This window comes from Camellia sinensis, chromosome 10, assembly GCF_055761805.1.
Source record: "Camellia sinensis isolate YWXY chromosome 10, ASM5576180v1, whole genome shotgun sequence".
Taxonomy (NCBI): domain Eukaryota; kingdom Viridiplantae; phylum Streptophyta; class Magnoliopsida; order Ericales; family Theaceae; genus Camellia; species Camellia sinensis.
In genome coordinates this window covers 89101180-89115688 of record NC_138970.1, presented here as the reverse complement: position 1 = coordinate 89115688, position 14509 = coordinate 89101180, and the positions used below count along the sequence as shown (strand labels likewise).

The 14509-nt window shown below is 38.5% G+C and overlaps 1 protein-coding gene across 9 annotated transcripts in view; it reads left to right on the top strand.

Moving 5' to 3' along the window:
- Positions 1 to 14509, top strand: part of LOC114281080 (ubiquitin-protein ligase) — a 68201-nt gene that overhangs the window by 34725 nt on the left and 18967 nt on the right. For all 9 annotated transcript variants that reach the window (XR_014342296.1, XR_014342297.1, XR_014342298.1 and 6 more), the window contains 2 exons: positions 480 to 1038; positions 3722 to 4003. Coding sequence is in view for 6 of the 9 variants with exons in the window: in XM_082891775.1 (XP_082747901.1) it covers positions 480 to 1038; positions 3722 to 4003 (841 nt within the window). In the remaining 3 variants the exon portion in view is untranslated. The remainder of the gene's footprint in view (positions 1 to 479; positions 1039 to 3721; positions 4004 to 14509) is intronic.

Below are 14509 nucleotides of genomic sequence, written 5' to 3'. Positions count from 1 at the left end.
AAGGCTTAGTTGAGTTGAGTATTAGTATGGCTTGGAGTTTGAAGCAGCCATTTTGTGCAATAAAGCTGAACACGAGATTTGTACACAATCTGCTCTTTGCAGCACTCCATAGTCATAGGAACAACTTTTCATATTGGTCTACTATGTATGCTTATTTCTTTTATTTGAAGCTATTCTCTTCCCAATTTTTGTATGTTCTGCTCACCTACATCCCGAAACTCATGGCTCTGAGTTTGATAAAAAAATTTGAAAAAATCTATGATTTTATTAGCATCTTCTTCTTTTACTTTTTTTTCTTCTTCTTCTTTCTTTCTTATTTATTTATTTATTATATATATATGTATGTATTTTAGTCGTAGAAATACATTAGATTCTGTGGCAACATCTTCCTGCCTAAATTACAGTTGATTGCTGGACTTCCATGTAACTGATTCACTGATCATAGACCTGTATGACATAAATTTTCCTCTTCAGTGCAGAAAGTGGACCTTTCAGGTTGCCCACAAATGAAGTTCGCAATTCTACTCGTGTCAATGCTTCTTTGTTCACACAGTACTGACCCCATGCCGAGCAAGGTTATTAAACAGTTTTCGATAAACCTTGAACGGCTTGATAAGAATCAATGGCAGAATGCATGGGCTTTACTGCCAACATTGTCTTTTGAAGTAGTAGAGGAAGTGGATATTTCCAACTGTCCAGGGCTATACCTTGAAGCTGCTATTGAGTGCTTCTGCAAGTCATTTCCATGCTTGAGAGTATTGAAGGCAGCCCACTCTTTGAACTTCAGGATGATGAAGTTGTGTCAACTGGTGCAAAAATGTCCCCTCCTTAGTGAAGTTGACTTAACGGTGGATGTCAGTCCAGTTATACCATCACAAGTCTCAGTTGTATCTTCAAGTCCAGCATTAACATCGCGAGGTTCAACAGTATCTTTAGAAATTGATGCTTATCCTTCGGGTGCTTCACAGTTATATATGTCCAAATCATTGCTATCAAATATTACAAAACTCACATTGGAAGGTCGAGTGGATGTGAGTGGTATGATATTTACTCTCTCTCTCTCTCTCTCTCTCTCTCTCTCTCTCCACATTGGGTACTAGCTTTCCTTTGCATGTAAAGATCAAATTATTGCTTAGATAGTAGTTAGCATAAGTGTGGGGTGGAGACCATGGAATGGTGGGTAGTATACTTGGTGGCTAAGAAGCACGGACACGGATTTGGACATGGGACACGGTGATTTCAAAGAAATGTGGACACGGACACGGTGGGGATATGACAATACAATATTTTTTTGCTATGTAGATTAATATTATATCCACAAACAATCAAATTTAACAAAAACTAATACTAGTTCAATATTAAAAACAATAAAAAATCACTTTTAAATTAACACTAATCGTCTATATCTTTTTTATGGATAAACTATTAAGTATTCAAATCCATCAAAAGCACTACAGAAAGAGGGTGGGTGGGGCAAGGAAGCACGGGTGCGGGTGCGGGTACGAGTGCCGGTACGCCGATTTGGCAAAACTCAAAAAAAAGTATGATACGGGTACGACTGCGGTACGCCGATATATATATATTTTTTATATAATTATGGTTAAAGGATCCAACCTACAAATTAAAATTAAATATCAAAACTAAAAAGAGAACTACTCATTTTCCTATAATTTAAAACCATTAAGCGTTAAAAATAATATTTGTGAAATCTCTCACTTTGACATGTTATGCACTGTGAATTTGTGATCATAATTTATTTTTAAAATCTTTTTTTGCTCATCAATTTGCTATTTTTATAGGGTGAGACCAAAGAAATAACGGGAGACCAAAGAAAAATTTAAAGTTAATTGCCAACAGTAAAGGAAAAAAAATTCTCAATTGAGGCAGGTTGTCAATTGTAATTTGCATAATACATAAAATTGCATCATTCCCAACCACTACTAATCAACTAATACCGTATCAATTTTTAATGTTTTGTGCATAAACTTTAAAAGTTTGTTATGATTAAAGATTTTATAAGAAATTCTAGGAAGATCTGAAGCAAAAGCATAATGCATAGTCATACACAGAACTGTCCTTTATAGGCCTTGTTATTTTTTTTGTTCAAATTGCTTTTGAAAAACATCAAAATCATTTGCTGATATGCTTATACAATTCATACAAATAGACAGGACAGCAGAGAAACATCAAAATTGCTGATCTGCAAGGGCACCCAAAAAAAAAAAAAAGGCCCCGGCGTACCCATGGTGTACCCATGCCGTACCCGAATGAACCAAACATACCGGACCTCTTTTGCCGTACCCGGTACGTGTACCCATGGCGTACCCATGCCGTACTCGAATAAACCAAACGAACCGGACCCCCTTTTGCCGTACCCTGTACCCGTGCAGTAGTACCGGTACGTGTACCCGCACCCGGTAAGTACCCGGTACTCGTACGGCACTATTTTTGGAGTACCCGTGCTTCATAGGGGTGGGGGGAACTACTTGGCGTGCCCCCTAAAAAAAAATTAACCATACGTGTCCCCATGTCCGACATGGTTATGACACTTATTTTGAAGGGTCAATGCTTCATAGCTTGGTGGCAAATATTCTTAGGATTCTATGTTTGGTGTGAAATTTGTAGCCTGCCATTTCTTTTATGATTTCTATGCAAATTAATAGTGAGAATCATTAGCAACTTATGTTTGTTGGTTTGGAATTGAATTGGCTGAGGTGTTATACTTCAAATGTTGGGGTGGGAAAAAGTCAATTTTCTGTACATGCTTTCCTGCACATTATACCCATGTTCCTTTTGCATTTCTTTTATGATTCGAGTTGTCTTTTCCAATTTTCTGTTAACACTAGCCTAAGTAGCACAAACATGGACATGCAACATGGTGACACAACAATTTTCAAAAAACGTAGGACACGATACACATGTGGCACGTTAAAAAATTATATTTTTATAAATTTATTATATGCCAAATATATGAATAGTTTATTTAAAGGTAATAAAAAAAGTAATATAACACTAATTAAAATTAAAAACCGTATGCTTAATAATTTAATCATTCACATAACAATTGCATTGTAAAGAATGCAAAAATAATTGTAGACATTGAAATACATGTGATATATTCGTTTTATAAATGTTTCAAAACATATTTAGACTGCACAAATTGCATTATGAAGAATGCAACACAATGTTATTATGAAGAGATTCATCATATAGCTTGTGTTCGGAAGGGTTCAAGAAATGTTGCTGAAGTGTCTATAAAGTGTTTGATATTATGAATTTTAGGTGTTGTTTGGGATGACCTAAATAAGTGTACTTTTTGTCTTTTTACGAAAAGATGTGCAGAAAAGTAGAGAGGTGATGTGATGAAAAAAAGATAAAAAGATGGTTTATTTGAAGTATGCCAAACTTGGCCTTAATTTTAATTATGACATATTGAAGAAGTGTCAAACACACTTTTAGGAGTGTCAACAGAGTGTTGATGCCTTTTCCATAGAAGTGTCCATGCTTAGACGCCAGCCATGTTTTCACTGTAGTCTGGAGTTCATGGGGTGTAAGTCTAAAGTTGAGGGGATGCATATGTTTTTGGGACAAATGCAAGGGGTGAAGTGAATATACCCCTTTTTTTCTAAATATTAGTGCAAAGTTTTTGTTAATAATTTCTGCATAGGTTTCTATTGTGTTGCTTCAACATAGTAACCTCTCTCTCTCTCTCTCTCGGCAGATTATGAGCTAAAAAATATCTCAGAATTATGTGCTTCCTTATGTTACCTGAACCTTAGAGGGTGTACTTCAGTGACAGATGCTGGCATCTCAATTCTTGTACTCAGATGTATAAAGCTGCATTCACTTGTTGTCTGTGATACTTCTTTTGGACAAAACTCTATTCTGGCTCTGACATCTGGCCTTCCTAATTTAAACCGCTTTCCTACTCGGCAAATTGAAGACAACAATGCCAAATCATTGGCTTTTAAGCTTCAAGTGCTGCATATGGGTGGCTGCAATGGTGAGTTATTTTTCCTTCATATCATCATGTCCTTTATTTTGTAAACATTTTTTTGGTATATAGGAGGCTGTAGCTTGGGGGAGAGGAGTCTCGAACCCCTGACCTCCTATTTTTTAATACAAAAAATTATATTTTATCCTTTATTCTTGGACCCTTTACATCTGTATTTCCTCATCTCCATGTATCTTCTAATACGCTACCCTTTATATGTTTATGTTATACATGATTTTTCTCCCTATAACACTTTTACCTTCAAAATCTCATGTTATGATTATTATATGGATTTTGAGAATCATGGAGTAGCATACTTTCATAGGAGCCGGATTCATGTTTCACAAACCCTGTTAGACTGCGATATGCTCATTAGTTAAGTTTTATGATTATTAGGTTCTAGTTTTATGCTGCATATGATATTGTAAAGAGAACTCAAATCACAGGATTATACTTCTAGGTTTTGCAGGGAAAAAAAGAAAAAGAAAAAGAAAAAAAAACCCCAAACTCAAGTTGACTCAACAAAGCTTTATCCCAACTACTTGGGTGGTTATACTATCCACTTTGGTTCACTTTTTTTGAGACAACTTTTATGGAAATTATAGGCAATCATCTGTTGTAGACCTACAAAATTTATTTGTGGGGCTGAGAGAGTTGAGTCATTAGATGTTTGTATTGTGAGACTCATACAATTTGAACAAAAATTTAGTGAAGTTTTGGATATTGTTTGGAATTGCATACAAAAAAGAAAAATAAAAAGAGAATAGTTCTAATGCTATATTGTTACATTGTATAAGAGCTTGAACAAAATAACTTAAGGTAGGTTCATTTGTTATCTGTATAGGATTAATTACACCAAAACCCTCCCTTAACTATTATTGAATATCATTTTACCCCCTCATCTATGAACCCGTACGGATTGACCCCCTCAACTATTATGGGTGATAGAGGTTAGATGCGATTGGTCGTTGACCTCTGGGAAGATGGTGGGCACTTTAATGGCCTAAGATCACGGAGGTGGAAGAGGAGAAGACCAAGGCAAGCTTCGAGAGGAAAGGGGTGGCAGTGAGAGACCTTGAACACTTAGTGTATGTTATGGGATTCTTGTTGCTTTTGTTGTGTGATTGTGGCTGCATTTATGATGCCCTACTAGCTGTGTCTTATGATTCAGGTCCCTGGGAAGGTTGCATCACAGGAGCTGCATGTGTAGGTGTGATATCTTGAGAGGCGTATCATATGTGCATCAGATGTAAGTATAAGGTCAAAGTCCCTTTCTCTTAGCCAGGTTAAAAGGGGAGCTATCACTGTAGGGAGACAACTACACGACCTTGACGATCCCGAGGTCTTAGCCTCCAATCCACAATCCTCCAATGATCCCAAGTGGGAGTGCATAAGTCCTGCTCCTAACCTAGGCAGCCAAGGGGGTGAGTGCATGGGTGAGTCAAGGGCTTATCTTGAGCAGCTAGGTAAACATAGGTGAGTCAAGAGTCCAGCTATGTTGCTATGGGTCTGGGAAAAGGGCCATGAAGAGCTCTAGGTGAGCTAGCTCTATCAAAGTGAGTTGTGGCCTTGTTTTATATTTGGTGGTGTGCATGCTCTCGCCTCGGCTAGGCATATGACCCCAACTCATCGTGGTGCCTTAGGGGGCTGCCACGTGGATGTGTGATGGTGATGAAGTGACGATCGTAGGGCTTGCCACATGCCAAGCATAATATAGATGCCCACATTTATGCCCCCTGTACAGATATTCTCATAAGAGTGTCTGTGCATGTATGATAAAGATGTCGAAAATATAACTCATGCAATTAATAAAATTTGATTTCTTTTGAATAAAACGAAGATTTTTATTTTTATTTTTATTACCCATAGAGAATTCACATTTTAATTTCATCTAGCATGAACGGGCCGGAAGAAAATGTGGGCTTGTTGGGCGATGACCTCATTCCACAGGATCTCTACTATTTCACATAAGATTTCAGTTTCATTCTATAGGCACCAAATCCCGCCCTTCACTCTTTCCATGCCGTTGGGAGGCAGGTTCATGTCTTGGTGTTGGAGTAGCCCATGATTTGACTCATAAACCAGACTTCGCTTTCTCCTTTTTTTGTGTTTGTAATGATGACGAGATGGAAGCTTCCATAAGAGTGTAGGTGCATGTAGTGCTGGAGGACATTAGGGCGAACGACACCCTCAGTGTTGAAGAAGAGGATGTTGAGCGGAGTGTTGTGGGGAATGCTTGGCGGAGTACTACAGGGAGCGCTCTTTTCCCCCAAGTTGAGGTCTGCGAAGTTCTCTATGTCCCATCTAAGTCCCAAATCTTCATTTGGGTTTCCAACGGTGCTGATATGATGGAGATGTAGTGGTCTAGATCCTTCTCTGTCGGTCTTTGCGAGAGGATGTTGATTCGAATCCTCTCGAAATGTGGGGTCAACATTTGCATTGCCTGGTAGGTGGATCATTGGAGAGTGAGGTTGCCTTCTTGGTTTAGCAAGAACCATGTGTAGGATGGTGATATTGTGTAGAGATCTGGAAGCATTAATGCCTTGTAGCATCTCCTTATTTTATTTCGGAATTCTTTCAGCACCTCTACGACCGTATATGGGGAGGTTGGGTACTAGATCCAAGGGGATTCGAATAGCAAACCTTGGAATTGCCATGGAGGCATGGAGAGCATTCTTCGAAAGAACTCACACACCAGGCGACGGTAGTGAGTGGGAGTGGAGCTCGAAGCTCTAGAGTTGGAGTTCGAAACTATGTAGTATGAACCTCTGCAGTTTGGAGCCGCCTTGTTCACTGGCTGGTGGTGAGTGGGAGTGGAGCTTGAAGCTCTAGAGTTGGAGTTCAAAGCTATGTAGTTTGAACCTCTCTAGTTTGGAGCCTTATTGTTCACTAGCCGCCAAACGATGTTATCTCGGTGGTCCTCTCCTCCGGAAGCCATTTTTAGGGAGAATGGGTCGTTGAAGCTGATAGGAGAGTGTTAGTGTAACGCCCTCAAAAATAACGCTAAACCCATCAATAGAGACATGCATTGATATATAAAAGCTCCACTTTCTTCTATTCATCAGAGTTTCATTATCAAAAGTATTACATGTTAACAACAAAAGCAAATGCCCTAAAGGCTTACAGCTTTCCAAGTTAACACTTGGTTACAACAAAAGAGTGCTAACTCATTTACACTTTAAGCCCTTGGCTTGAATATACATGTAATACATCAAAGAAATAAAACAACAAAAGCCCGCCTGCCTCTAGCCTCCCAAGCTACGTCCTTGGAGGTGGCATGCTACCTGTACCTGAAAATGATATTCCCATATAGGGTGAGCCACGGCCCAGTAGAAATATACTAAACCAAATATGAACAATGACTAAAAGATTAGCAGTTGATAGATGGCCAACGCTGACACTTTTCCTTATCACACTTTACAGTTTCATGACTTACAAGTCCATATTACAATTCATTTTCCAATTCCTTTCAGATTCTCAATTTATAACCATGGCTCAGAACCTGGCCAAACAACTCATATGAGACAACAACTCATATTAAGCACTTTCCCATTTCATAATAGATAAGCATACTAGCTATATCACACACCAACAGGTAAGCATACAAGCTATATCATCACTTCCACAGATATGCATATGAGCACTATCACACTTCCAATGACAAGCATATGAGCTCTGTCAACACATTAATAGATAAACATATGAGCTCTATCTATGGAGTCCATCCCCTATCTCCTCCCAACAACATCCGGTTTAGAGGTCCATCTCCTATCTTCCCCTAAACCGTGGAGTACATCCCCTATCTCCTCCAACACAACACAATGCATATAAACAATAATTATACACATCATCACACAATACATAAATTTAATGTATTCTTTCAACCGTCATACTCAATGACACATATCAGTGATTAGTTCCAGTTTGCCTAATCATCATGCATTGTCTATAACAATCAAGACTATCCTCCACTGACAGCCCAAAGCAGTTATTTCTATACAGAAAATAAATGCAACAATGGATGTATAATCAACATTTCAACTAGGTGAGTGATAAATGATCCAACTACACCCTTTAACCCCTTCCCTTTCCAAATTTCCACATTTCCTTTCCAAATTTCCACATTTTCAAGTCAATCCCTCATTTCCAACAATTAATTATACAAATTAATCAATCAATGTAATTAGGGCATTTTCCATAATTAACATTATAACCCTTAGGTTCCATTTTCATTAATGTTTCAACATTAATTTCACTTTTCCATGCCAAACATGCATCTAGGTTTTATATGGCTAAAATCCTAACTTTTGTAAATTTGCACAAAAGCCCCAAACTTTTCACAAAATTACTAAACTAACCCCAACATCTCAAAATACTAAAATTTAAAGACAAAGCCCATAGTGAGGAGTAGGTTATCCCTACCTTGAAGTTAGAGCTCGGATGGAGAAGAGACCCAAAACCAAAGTGTTCCAAAGACCAAGATTCTCGGATCAAAATGACGCCCTCGACGATCAACACAACTTTTACAAAGGCTGAAGGTGAGGAACTCACCCTAACTAGATCAAAATCTAGAGAAAAGGCAAGATTTTAGAGAGAGGAGCTCTCAAAATGGCTTTTAGAAAAAGTAGGAGAGAGAAGGGAAAGTAAAAAGTGATTTAAAATCACCCAGCGAATAACTCATATACGTATGACCTGCTCGAGCGGAGAACACAACGCTCGAGCGCCAAGAACAAAATTTGGACACGCTCGAGCGCAATAAGGCCCGCTCGAGCGCCAAGACACAAGAATAAAGCACTTCCGCTCGAGCGCGCAAACCAGTCCGCTCGAGCGTAGATTTTCATCTCCCAGAACTTATACCCAGAAGGTACTACCCGCTCGAGCGCCAACAGACCCGCTCGAGCGCCACCGCTCGAGCGTAAACAAACCCGCTCGAGCGTAAAAATCACATCTGCAGAAGTTTTGCAAGAACATGAAAATACCTGAAGTGTGCAATCCTCGCTCGAGCGCAAGAAGACCCGCTCAAGCGGATCGCCTAAAAACTGGACAACAAGGAATTGACACCAAGGCCTAACCAATCTGTAACAACCTTGCTCAAAACATCATAAAACTCAATCAAGTGGAATTAAAGGACGACAACAAGATAGATACCACTACCAACATCACGGAACCGAGTCCGAAATACAACAGAACAGTAAAGGGACAACCGGGATCGCTATAACCTAGCAATTGAATATGAATTTGTTTGAGTTTTTGTTGTGCTGTTGTTTTGTATTTGCTCTCTTATAGAGAGATTGCATCAGGAAGGTTGACGTTAGTTTACTAATTTTGCAGCTTTATGAAGACATTGGGAATTAGTGATCCATGGAGAGGACAACTCACTAGACATTGGGAATGAGCGATCCATGGAGAGGACCACTCACCAATTGAAGTCGTAGCTATTGGTTTAGAGTGGACCATTAATAGCTATTGATTTGGAGCTGCTCATGGTAGCTTGTGATATCTTTTATAGTTGTTAGTAGCTGCAACAAAGTGGCTTTTTGAAGAGTTTAAGGTTTCTGCACTAATTTGAAGCTGCTCATGGTAGCTTGTGATAGCTTTTGTAGCTGTCAGTAGCTGCAACAAAGTGACTTTTTAGAGAGTTTAAGGTTTCTGCAGTCATAAGCCATGAATGGTCACGTCTATTTTTAATGTTTCCACCGAGCATGGGGAGTTTTTGATTGATTTAAGGATTCTACCTTGGAAGGTACAACCTCAATATGTGTATATATTATTATTGTTATTATTAATATATATATATATATATATATTTTGTGGGAGCTCGTCGTTCCGCTTGAACATTGCATTTTTGCAGCTATATACTCTGTTTGAATTCATAAGAGTTTGTATATATTCTGGGTATAGTTTGAACCAGCTCGAATAGGGAGCTCACCTTTTTACAGAAATATGTATTCTGTATATTTTGAATTTGACTAGAGCTTTGTGTATTCCGGTCACTTCTTCCGTCTTCTCCTTTTATCCATTGTACAAAGGGGTGTTTTGTTGACTTGGTTATCCGCATCTTGGTTTCTTGGATAAATGTACCACTAAGAAAGCTGTTTAGCAGTTCTGGATTTTTTATACTTCTCTCTCCCAATTTGATTATGGGTTTTCTATAGTCTTTCACTCTAAGTTGGGTTCTGGGTTTTTTCATTCTCTCTCCAAATTGGGTTCTGGGTTCTGGGTTCTGTATACTCTCTCCCTCTATAAGTTTTTTGGAGAGAGAAAGGAAAGAAGAAGGGTGCCGACAACCGTGAGGGAGGGGAAAAAGGTTGCCATCGACAAGCTATCAGGTAGGATCTGTCAGAGCAAAAGGCGCTGCATAGTGAGAAGGAACTGCGGTTTTTCTCACGCAGTTTCAGCTGAATCTGATCTGGGTTTAGTTTGGAACTGTTTTTGTGTTTTTGTATCGCCGATCAACTTTTTTGATTCGAGTTAGGGAAGTGGGTCGAGCAATGGTCGATCTGTGTAAAGCTTTGCAAAATCGGGGCTGCTGAATTGAAGGTATGTGTTCCGAAACAAGGGTAGAGCTAGGTTTGTGGTTCCTTTGATTTGTTGATCTGATAGAGGGGAGGAGAGGTACTACTATTGTCGATTCTTGGGAGAGAAGAGGCAAGATCTGGGCAGGGCAGCTAGGGAGTCGTGAGCTGTTGGGAGAGAACTTTGTGTTTTTGAAGGTGAGCCATAGTTGCGGGTTTTGCCTGCTTGGAGTTCGTCTGCCGTGGCTTGTGCAATTGGAGATCAACTTTGTTGATGTATGCTTCCAATCAACCTCTGAAAAATGTAGATTTTTGTTGTAGAGCCTAAAAATTGGTGAGCCATTATATGGGAGCCTTAGCCAAAACTATGATGAGGCACTTTGATAGCCGAAATTAGAGGGTTGTATTTTGGAAAGCCAAAGAATTGGAGGGTGCTATAATAATAAAATATTATTTTGGTAGAGCGCCAAAGAACTATGATGAGGCACTTTGATAGCTGAAATTAGAGGGTTGTATTTTGGAAAGCCGAAGAATTGGAGGGTGCTATAATAATGAAATATTATTTTGGTAGAGAGCCAAAGGATTAGAGAGGGTTCTAAAATTAATAATAAAATATTGGAGAGCTGTGAAATTATAGAGCTCTAAGAATAATAATAAAATATTGGAGAGTTATGAAATTGGAGACCTCTAAAAATAATAATAAAATATTAAAGAGCTATGAAATTGGAGAGCTCTCAAAATAATAATAAAATATTAGAGAGTTAGGAAATTGAAGAGCTCTAAGGATTAATGGTAAAATATTGGAGAGCTATCACCATGTGAACTCTAGCCCTTTTGCTGACTTCGGACACTTGTCAAGTTTTATGAAAAAATTGGGAGCCAGCTTTATTTAAGGAGAGCTCTTTGTGGGCGAGCTATGAAATTGGAGAGTTCTAAAAATAATAATAAAATATTAGAGAGCTATGAAATTGGAGAGCTCTACGAATAATCTATCTATCTATACTATTATAAAGTGAACACATAACTCTTATGGTGTCCTGAAGCTTTACTCTCCTCATGCCACGTGGCAGTATTTTTTATTTTTGAAAAAAAAGTTAAACAAAGAGATGGGCAAAACTTGAACCCATGGCCATGGGTTTAACTACGAGGACTCATACCACTTAAGCTAAATACACATTATAATATTAATTTCATTATTATTGTTTTTTTATTCCTACTTATTTAAATTGCACACACATCGTGTGTGCCACCCACTAGTACTATTATAAAGTGAACACATAATATGGTGTCCTGAAGCTTGCTTTACTCTCCTCATGCCATGTGGCAGTGTTTTTTATTTTTTTAAAAAAAGTTATAAAAAGAGATGGGCAAGGCTTGAACCCATGACCATGGGTTTAAGTATGAGGACTCATACCACTTAAACTAAGTACACATTATAATATTAATTTCATTATTATTTTCTTTTATTCCTATTTATTTAATTTGCACACACATCGTGTGTGCCCAACCGCTAGTAATAAAATATTAGAGAGTTAGAAAATTGGAGAGCTCTAAGGATTAATAGTAAAATATTGGAGAGCTATCACCATGTGAATTCCAGCTCTTTTGCTGACTTTGGACACTTGGCAAGTTCTATGAGAAAATTGGGAGCCAGCTCTATTAAAGGAGAGCTCTATGTGGGAGAGCTGTGAAATTGAAGAGCCCTAAGAATTAATAATAAAATATTGGATAGTTATGAAATTGGAGAGTTTTAAAAATAATAATAAAATATTAGAGAGTTATGCAATTGGAGAGCTCTAAGAATAATGATAAAATATTGGAGAGCTGTGAAATTAGAGAGTTCTAGGAATAATAATAAAATATTGGAGAGTTATAAAATTGGAGAGTTGTAAAAATATTAAAGAGCTGTGAAATTGGAGAGTAAGAATAATAAGAAAATATTGCAGAGCTGTCACCATGTGAACTCCAGCTACTTCGGACACTTGGCAAGTTTTATTGGAAAATTGGGGCCAACTTTAGAGCTCTACTTTGTGGGAGAGCTATAAAATTGGAGAGCTCTAAGAATTAATAATAAAATATTGGAGAGCTATGAAATTGGAGAGCTCTAAGAATTAATAATAAAATATTGTAGAACTATAAAATTGGAGAACTCTAAAATAATAATAAAATATTAGAGAGCTCTTAAAAAAAATAATAATATATTAGAGAGCTATGAAATTGGAGAGTTCTCACATGTGGGCTGTCATCCAAGCTCTACTAAAGAGAGCTCTTCTTCGTCGACCTCTAATATTTTGGAGAGCCAAAATTGGAGAGCTTTAAAAATAAATGATAATATATTTGGAGCTATCATCATGTAGAGAGCCGAAAAATAATAATATATTTAGAACTATACACATTGGTGAGCCAAGAGATTGGAGAGCTTCACTTTGGAGAGCTAAGAATTAGGAGCCAGCTGGAGTTCTGCTTCATTGGTAATCTTGGAGAGCCATGAAATTGGAGAGCTCTACTTGGAGAGCCAAGGAATTGGAGAACACTACTTTGTTACTTCACCGTTTTGGAGTCTTAACCAAATTTTGATGAGAAAATTGGGAGCCAGCTTTACTAAGGAGAGCTCTACTTCTTTGGCCTCCGCCATCTTGGAGAGCCAAGAAATTTGAGAGCTCTGCTTTGTTGGAGAGCTAGGAATTAAGAGCCAACTCTTCTAAGGAGAGCTCTACTTCATTGGTCTCCTCTGGAGAGCCAGGTAATTAGTGAGCCCAAAAATTAATAAAAGTATATTTGGAGTTATCACTGCATGGGCTCCACTTCTTGTTGGCTTCACCGCTTTGGGGTCTTCGTCAAATTTGATGATGAGAAAATTAGGAGCCAACTCTGCTGAGGAGAACTTTACTTCGTTGTTCTCCGCCATCTTGGAGAGCTAAGAAATTAGAGAGCTCTATTTCATTGGAGACTTTGCTGAAAAAAATTGATAAAACTGATAAAAATGTGTTTGGAGATAACTCTACCAAGGAGAGCTTTACCACCTTGGAGTTGGTTCTACCATTACATGGGCTCTACTTTTGTTGGCTCTACTCTTTTGGAAACTTAGCCAAAAATTGATGAAAGTATTTGGAGCTAGCTCTATCAAAGAGAGCTCTATCATCTTGGAGCTCTACTTCATTAGGGCTCTCCGGTAAGTGGGTTTTTCTTTAGGAAAGATAGTTGTTACTGAGCATGGCATGGTGCGTTTCAGGAACTCTATCTTGGTTAATTCTTCTGAGAATTCTACCTTAGAAGTCAAGGTAGCGAGGGCACCTAGGTGTCGATTGTTGGAGTGAGGAGCGTGCCCTATCCTTATTGTGTCGAATTCGTCTGTCAGCTTTCGGACGATGGTTTTATATGAAGCCAAGGGGGCTCTTTGATAGCGTAATCTCCATTGGTCTGCTTGACCACTAGATTAGATACATAGGAGACTTACCCCTAGATGGAGTGCTGCCATAAACCCCAATATCAGAGCTTCATACTCTGCCTCGTTGTTGGAACATCTAAACTCTGGTTTGTATGACAAATTGACTTAAGTTTTATTTGGAGAAGGACTATTCCAGCTCCTCTTCCTTTGGAAGTAGATGATCCGTCGAAGCTCAAGCTCCATTCTCCTTCAGTGTTCACTTCAGTAGCTTAGAATTCATCACCTGGAAGTTCGTTTGAGGGTGGCTCATGTTTCCATTTGGGAAATGAGCTAGGAGGTTAGCTGAAGCTTGGCTCTTGATGGCCTTAGGGGCTTTGCAAATGATATCATATTCTGCCCACGAAAGAAGCCAGTGAGCCAGCCTATCAGAGAGGGCTGGTCTTGTAAGCTGTGAGCATCCCTTCAATACACATTGACACCAACTGATGTTCTTCCATCGAATCTTGAATGTCTAATGCTCTTTCTCTGAAGTGGGGGACATAAACCAAGATATTTTCTCGTCGCTGTGTCTCTCTCATGAGGTGGAGAGTAGTTTATTTCTCTCCAATATAA